The sequence below is a fragment of the Etheostoma cragini genome, chromosome 23, assembly GCF_013103735.1.
Source record: "Etheostoma cragini isolate CJK2018 chromosome 23, CSU_Ecrag_1.0, whole genome shotgun sequence".
NCBI classification, from domain to species: domain Eukaryota; kingdom Metazoa; phylum Chordata; class Actinopteri; order Perciformes; family Percidae; genus Etheostoma; species Etheostoma cragini.
In genome coordinates, this window is record NC_048429.1 from 3,348,661 (window position 1) to 3,356,170 (window position 7,510).

The 7,510-nt window shown below is 39.6% G+C and overlaps 2 protein-coding genes across 2 annotated transcripts in view; both read right to left on the bottom strand.

The window, feature by feature from the left end:
* The window catches only part of tmcc3 (transmembrane and coiled-coil domain family 3), a 37,274-nt gene extending 33,746 nt beyond the window's left edge, over positions 1-3,528 (bottom strand). The window contains exons 1-2 of the mRNA XM_034863642.1: positions 3,378-3,528; positions 2,128-2,240 (exon numbers count right to left, since the gene is read on the bottom strand). Coding sequence (XP_034719533.1) covers positions 2,128-2,217 — 90 coding nt within the window. The 5' untranslated portion in view covers positions 2,218-2,240; positions 3,378-3,528. The remainder of the gene's footprint in view (positions 1-2,127; positions 2,241-3,377) is intronic.
* An 807-nt stretch (positions 3,529-4,335) lies between these two features.
* On the bottom strand, positions 4,336-6,634 carry ndufa12 (NADH:ubiquinone oxidoreductase subunit A12). Its single transcript, XM_034863645.1, has 4 exons — positions 6,465-6,634; positions 5,765-5,850; positions 5,509-5,596; positions 4,336-4,587 (listed from the first exon to the last, which is right to left on the bottom strand). The coding sequence occupies exons 1-4, from the start codon at positions 6,551-6,553 to the stop codon at positions 4,407-4,409; spliced, it is 444 nt and encodes a 147-aa protein (XP_034719536.1). The 5' UTR covers positions 6,554-6,634; the 3' UTR covers positions 4,336-4,406.
* Between the last annotated feature and the right edge of the window lie 876 nt (positions 6,635-7,510).

Genomic DNA, 7,510 nt, shown 5'->3' on the forward strand with positions numbered 1-7,510 from the left:
GTGTGTGTGTGTGTGTGTGTGTGTGTGTGTGTGTGTGTGTGTGTGTGTGTGTGTGTGTGTGTGCGTGCGTGCGTGAATGGGTGAGACCGAGGCTGGACTTTGCACTAACTCCCACTCATGCCCTAAGGTGTACTTTACAAGGGGGAGCGGGAGCAGGGTCAAGGTTTTCTTGTCATCAACCGTAACTAAAGCATAATGTTTTCAATCATAGATTCCACTGAAGACCCCACAACTAACAATACATTTATCCTGCTGGCAGCTATTTATTTCCAAATAAGTGAGATAATCTTATATTCACATTTAAAATCTAGTCAGACATGTTTTGAGTATGGTTTACATTTTGTAGTAATAGGAAGACAGATAGATAGATAGATAGATAGATAGATAGATAGATAGATAGATAGATAGATAGATAGATAGATAGATAGATAGATAGATAGATAGATAGATAGATAGATAGATAGATAGATAGATAGTGCCTGACCTGTGCTTTTCAGTCAAAACAGTTACAATATCTGCTTTAAAAAAGGCTACATGTATATGTGTATATATACACACACACGCACACATAATTACTTAATTTCTAGTGGATTAATTTCAGTGTTGGTCTTTCCATTTATTTGTTGATGATAATTTTAAAAAGAACACCATTTTTTTAATTATTAAAATGATGTCAGTCTAATCCTTTAAATAAACAATTTGAGACATGTCTACATTTTTACTGCGTCCTTTACACTTTTAGGCATTTGGGAGATTTTTTTACGGCAGGACTAACCCTAACCCCAGAAAAAGCACAGGTGTTGTAATTACCCAGAACTGCACCACCTACATGTACTCTCATGACTCTCTCATGACACGCCACACACCTCTCTGTATTTCTCAGTATGGCTATGGTCAGAAGATTGTGGCGTCCAGTGACTTTCCTGTGCACAGGACGCACTTTTCTTGCAGGGAGACGTCCAAATGCCTGTCGGGAAAAAGGATTGTTTCCTAATAAAAATGATTTGATCCCCACGAATAGGGACCAACCTAAGACAAAAGAAAAAATGAGACCTCACTGGTGGTCACGAGGATGGACAAGTGAACCCTGAGAGTTACGGTCCACAAAACAACAGCACAGAGGTTTGAGACCAAATTCAAACAATCTGGACAGCTTTAGCGGGACTTTTCTTCCCATCTAGCTCCGATTTTATCCCTCTTGTGTGCAGGAACACACATGGGAAGAGGCCAGAACTGGGACGTGGGTATTTTTACAGCCAAAATGATAAGAAGCAGGCTTAAAAAATAAAAGACCCAAGGCTCCGACTCTGACCCATTAAGCACAGCTAACATTTGGAGAATTAGAGATAAAAATGGAAGCCTGGATCATCAAGGATCTCACACTCCAGTCCATGCATGGGGAGGAAGTTGGGCATGAATGATGCAAGAAGAGAAGAAGGGGAGGAAAAAAGTAAAAGACAGTGTTGTAAAAGGGAGGGGATGGAGGATCAAAGAAGTGGACTTGATGGACTATGAATACACATGAGGGATATGACAGAGTGAAGATGGATGAGGAAAGCGAGCCAACATGGAGTGTGCCTGGACTTCAAGACGACCCTCTTTAGCCTCTTCCTGGTGCCCTGCTGGCATCACTAGCAGCAGCTTCAGCATACTGCCGCATCAGCACTTATGAAGGCTGGGAGAGATTATGTGCTCCATTTTGCAGAGGATGAATCAGACAATAGCTATAAGCTAATGTGAACAAACAGACATGCAACAACCATTCATTGAACTCAAACTAAAAGGGCCACTCAGGCTTATTGTCATCTTTCAAAACATGTCCGGCTCATTCTTCTTAATTAATTTCAGTGGAAGAGACCATGCCTGCCTCCATTCCCTAACCAAAGTCTCTACTGTTTTCTAAATAAAGACGAGAGAGGTTTGTTGCACACTAAAATTCTGACTCAAGCAGAAGCCAAAAGCCCTTTCCATTGTCTGCTTGCTGATCTTGCACTGATGACAGTAACAGGGCTGACTCACAAGACAGACAGCCTACATGAAAAGGAACAATGCCCCCTATTGGATATGAAACACTATTACAGACACGTGTGTGCTGAACTGTTTTATGTCTGTGGTGCTGAAGCTTACATTGAGATGACTTTCTTCTTCTTCTTCTTCTTCTTCCTCCTCCCAGCAATCCCCCCGAGGTAAAAGTGATGTAACAGTGAATCTCCTCATTTAACAGCTCCACATCCCTGAAACTAGAAAGTCAATTAATGTCTCAACTACCTAAACACGAATGAGAGAAGTAGTAGCAATAGCACAAATACTATTAGAAGTAAAAGGAATGCATTAAAATAGTTTTTAAGTGAAAGTATAAAAGCGTTAGCGTCAAAATACAATACCAAATCGTTTCGCAAAACAAAGCGTTCAGGTTACCTAGCTACTACGTTCTTCGCCTTGTTTAGCTTTTAGCATGCTAACATTTGCTAATTAGCACTGAACGCTAAGTACAGTTGATGTTGATGAGAATGCCATAAGGTTTTGCAGATATTTGGTCATAAACTAATTTTGACCTGATGATGGCGCTAAATGAAAGCCTCAGGATTACCGAAGTTATTTGTTTGTTCGCTAATCTGCGTTTCCTAGGATGGCCAAGCCATGACCTGCCCTACTCTGTCTCTGATTGGCTAGTACTCGTCGGTTGGATCGGTTAGGTCCAGGAATGAGGAGTGATTGGTTATGAGAACACAAGGGTACGCCAATCAGGGGCATAGTATGGCAGAGAAGGGCCGGTCATGCCTTACAATCCTAGGAAACGCAAATACCAAAGTGTAACAGCCCTTGGAAATGTACATTCAATTTATTTTGGATACATAACACACACAAATGAGATTAAAGTTCCCCTCCAGATACTTTTGTAAAGACATTTACACATTTAAATGAAAAAAATGTCTAACTACTCCTTTATGCAGATAAAGTGCCAGTTTAATAGAGCTAGGTAATACTAGTCTGAACAGTAGTTCTGCAATAAAACCTCCCTTCATGAAATTTATAATGTTCAGGATTTGTTCAAGTTGTTTTAAAACAATGTTGTTTTAACTTTTCTAGTTCTGTTATTTACTCCAACATCATTGATATAAACTGGTTGGACAAAATAGTATGGACACCTAATGTTAATTTAACAACACTACAAACTACATCTTCCCAACATTACCATATAGTTAAATTCTTTTAAACAGGTCCAAATCTAAACCTTTATAAAAGTAGGATTAAGTATTAGACAGCATATGTTTTATCTCAGCGTACCTGATTCTACATAAATTAACAGGTAAAAAATGGCTCAAATATCTACAGGTACCTATTTTCAAAAAGTGGAAATAAACAAGCATCCAAACCTCTTTTTCTGCTCCTAGTTGTCTCCTAGAGTTGTTATGAGTGTGCGTTGTGTGTTGTTGTCACTTAACACATTCTGACAGGTCAGCTCTGGAGAATCTCTGCACACCTCAGTGTGAAATGCTGCATGCTGCAACTTTCCTTCGGCTCAGCATAATCCTGCAGCGATTAACTCGTAACAGGCACAAAGTGCCGTAAGCCCACGGTTACACAGTCTCTGCTAACAAGTGTGTTGTTGCTACTTCCCCACCCGACTGGGGCTTAAACAATTAGTCCATTAGTAGCCAGATATTTTGATAAACTCAATGAATTGTTTCAGTTGTTCACAAAAAGGTCAAACATTCAACATTCAAACATTCCCTGATTACAACTTTGATGCTATTGTTTATCAAATCTGATAGAAAAGGTAATTTCTCCTTGTTACCTTTGGCACCTGGTAAATGATAATATATGTATATGATTTAATATACATGATATTGCTAGTTAGTCACAGCCTTATAGTCAACTAGCTCAAGCTCAAGTAAGGTCGAACCAAATGTGAAAAAAACAACTTGGTAACACCAACTGACATAACTATATACTATATATATAACACAGGCTTTGTCAGGGGGTTTATGAAGGTACAAAACCTGAAAGGCAGACGTTTTATCACAGGAATGCAGTGTGAAGATATTAAAAAAAATTCCCTAACCCTGAATAATAATGATTTAATAACCCATTTTGAGTTTCTTTTAACACAAAGTCCCGTAAATTTATCTGGGCAGTCCACTTAGCATTAGAGTTTTCTTTGAGTTCTAACAGTGACAAATACCCTTAAAAAACATGCATGGAAATGCTGTTCAAGTGAAAGGGGATTTAAAATTATGAGAGAGAAGCAAAACATATAGTACATCCTCCTCCAGCTCTTCATTGAAGCTTTCTAAAGAGAGTTTTCAATGGCTGCACCACTCCCATCACAAATGTCTGTTTAGAGATTTTATTTAGGACATGTTGGCAGGATGCCATAATTTACAAATATGCAGTAAAGCAGTTCACTGAGCTCCAGCTTTGGGTGGAACCCACTCGTGGATCTTCTTGCGGGTGGTGGAGTAGGGCACGTATTGCTGTGAGCTGCCACTCACGTTGAACTGGTGGACCTCAGCCAGGAACTTCTTTGGCTCTGGTGGGTGTGTGGTGGGGGGGTCGTCTGTCATACAGTGCAGCCAGCGGTGCCTGAAGAGTGGAAAGAATGAAGGTAGCTGGCTTACATAACGGCGCCAGGACAGTACAGTTGAACGGTGCACCACAACAGCAAAAACAGGTCATGTTCAAGTCATTTTTCAAAAACTGAGCCTCAGTTGAACTCATATTATTGCATTATCATAATGTATATATAAAAGACAACTAATATACATACACAGTATATACTGTATTTTTTTTTTTTAGTTCTACTAGGATCTAAAAAACATGTGTTTAAGGTGAATAGTATGCATTCCAAATTTTGCCCAGAAAACATTAAGAGTTTTAGCCCAAATGTAAATGGCCTATTTTTACAGTGCTTGGCATGGGGAACTTTCCATAAAATCATCTCAATGCATATTAAACCAGCTATTAGGCTAACTGAAAAAAAACATGCTAATCTCTAGGTATGGTGAAGGGTACGTGATGATATGGGGTTATTCTAATACCAAAGGCCAAGGGAACTTTATCAGGATGCATAGTATTCTGGATCCATGAAATAACTGGCCTTTAAAATTAAAATATGCCTGCTTCTATGGGAATTTAACATAGGGGTGTCTATACTCATGCCCCTTGAGTTTTAAGGAAGCACATTTATTTATTTACAATACATTATTCATTCACAAAGAAAACTGCTGTCCTTAAAGGTTGGATTTTTCCTATCTGTGTTTTTAATTAAGGCATTAAGACACACATTCATACACTGCCGAAGCTGCCGTGCCACCTGCTCATCAAATAAACACTCACACACACATTTACACTCCGACGGCGCAGCATCGGGGGCAACTTCACTGAACTTCAGGTTCAGTGTCTTGCACAAGGACACTTTAACATGTGACTGGACGAGGGTCAAACAACCTTCCGATTGGCAGCTGACAGCTCTACCACTGAGCCACCGCTGCCCCCAAGTCGTACCATTCAGCTGGAACCATGCTGCCGTCCACCTCCCACATGGTGTTCTTTCCGTTCATTTCTGTGGTGTAGATCACCCACCGGTGACGTCCTGAAAAAAACATTTTTTAACACAGACAACACGTGTCACTATGAAGCAGCATTTGTTTGCAACATATTTGGTATAAGACAACACCCAAATCTGCTAAATCCTCCTGAATACCACCATATGTTTGATGCAAATGTAATGCGCTTGCCCATTGGGAGAAACTCAACTCACCAAAGAAGTAGTGCTTCCTGTCCTCATAGTATTTGTTTCCATATTTATCCACGCCAACCAGGGGTCCTGTCTTCACATCATTCACCCTGCCAATGAAATCATGATAGTCAGGTTGTCCACTTTTGTAGAGAGTTACAGCACACTTCAACAAGGACACACACACACACACACACACACACACACACACACACACACACACACACACACACACACACACACACACACAGGTCTGCGTTACAAAAAGTAATCTTTTCCAACATTGGCCTTTGCAAAAAACAGACACAATCAACCAATTGCAGAAGCTAAGATCTTGCTCAACTAAACAATGCTTGGTATGGTTAGTGAGTAACTTGTGAGCCGAATTTATCAGTAACGTTAGATCCTTAAGTTTTCTTCAGTCGTGATCTTTGTTGTGATAGTAAAGATAGGAGAGAACAAGTGCTGCAGAACCTAAACTTAAATTGTGACATTTTTGAATGGAGTTTGGCGCAACATTCCTTTTATACACCAGCTAGTAAAGTATCAAACGTTTCACAGCTATATATATATAGATAGATAGATAGATAGATAGATAGTTAGCAGTGTCAACATGCTAACTCTGCTCTCAACAGAAACCCCAAGGGTCACACATGTTTATAAAGCTCTCACAGTCGTCAGCAGAGGGTCATTATAGACAATACAACCTGTGAGATAAACTGACCTGAAAAATTGAGTTAGAAAACCTCGGACTCCACCGTGACCTCTTATTTGCCCCAAAGCCCTTCGGACGATATTCGCATACTCCGCCATCTTGCGACGGAAGAATTACCGAGACGGACTGTTGTGCACTAAAAACAGGCCCGAGTATCACCAACCAGCCTGTCAACATTTAGTTCCACACACAGATAAAAAGGTGTGTATGGTAACTTATAATATTAATAATATAACTCATACTATTATAACACATAAGTTATTATTTAAAAACTAATTTAATGTTCAACACTATATTAAGTTGAAGACCATAATAATATTGCCCTGCAGGACAATAAAATATATATTATCTCTTATGTATTGTATATCTCACAGCCAATTGACTTCACGCACAGAAGACACACTGACAATTAAAATACAGGTAAAATATAGCTGAAATATAAAAATCCCAAAACCCAGAAGAAAAACATAAGAAAATGCGCTGGTGCGCGCGCGCACACACACACACACACACACACACACACACAAAAATAGATGCATAAAAGGTGAACAATTACCATTACAAATGCCTAGATATTAAAAGTTGTCAAACTATAGTGAAGCAGCCTTTTGTAATATGTTTCCGTATAATTTGAAATTATTCACACATCAAACATGAATGAATGGTAAATGAAAAAATAAATCAGAAAATTGAGAAAGCAATCCTTGAGTATTCAGCGTGTTGCTTGAAGACACTTCAGCAGCAGCAGAGCCGTGATGTTTCCTGACAAAGACATTTTAAACAAAGGACAGTTTCTCAACGGGCTCCATCCCTCTCCTGCCTAAGAGGATGGATCTAACATTGAGTGTTGCAGCTCAGGGAGACGCTTTCAGGGGAAATGGAGGATAAAGTAAAAGTCAGAGCTCTGGCATCATGACTCACTCATAAAAAAAACAGTCTTATCACACAAACCAGTGCTTTGATCGCCTGCTCCAAGAGAGACCCAGACGATAGATGCAAATGACAAACAGTTGAACTGCTTCCTCCCACATGCTTTTGTCTGCACTCTGCAATTG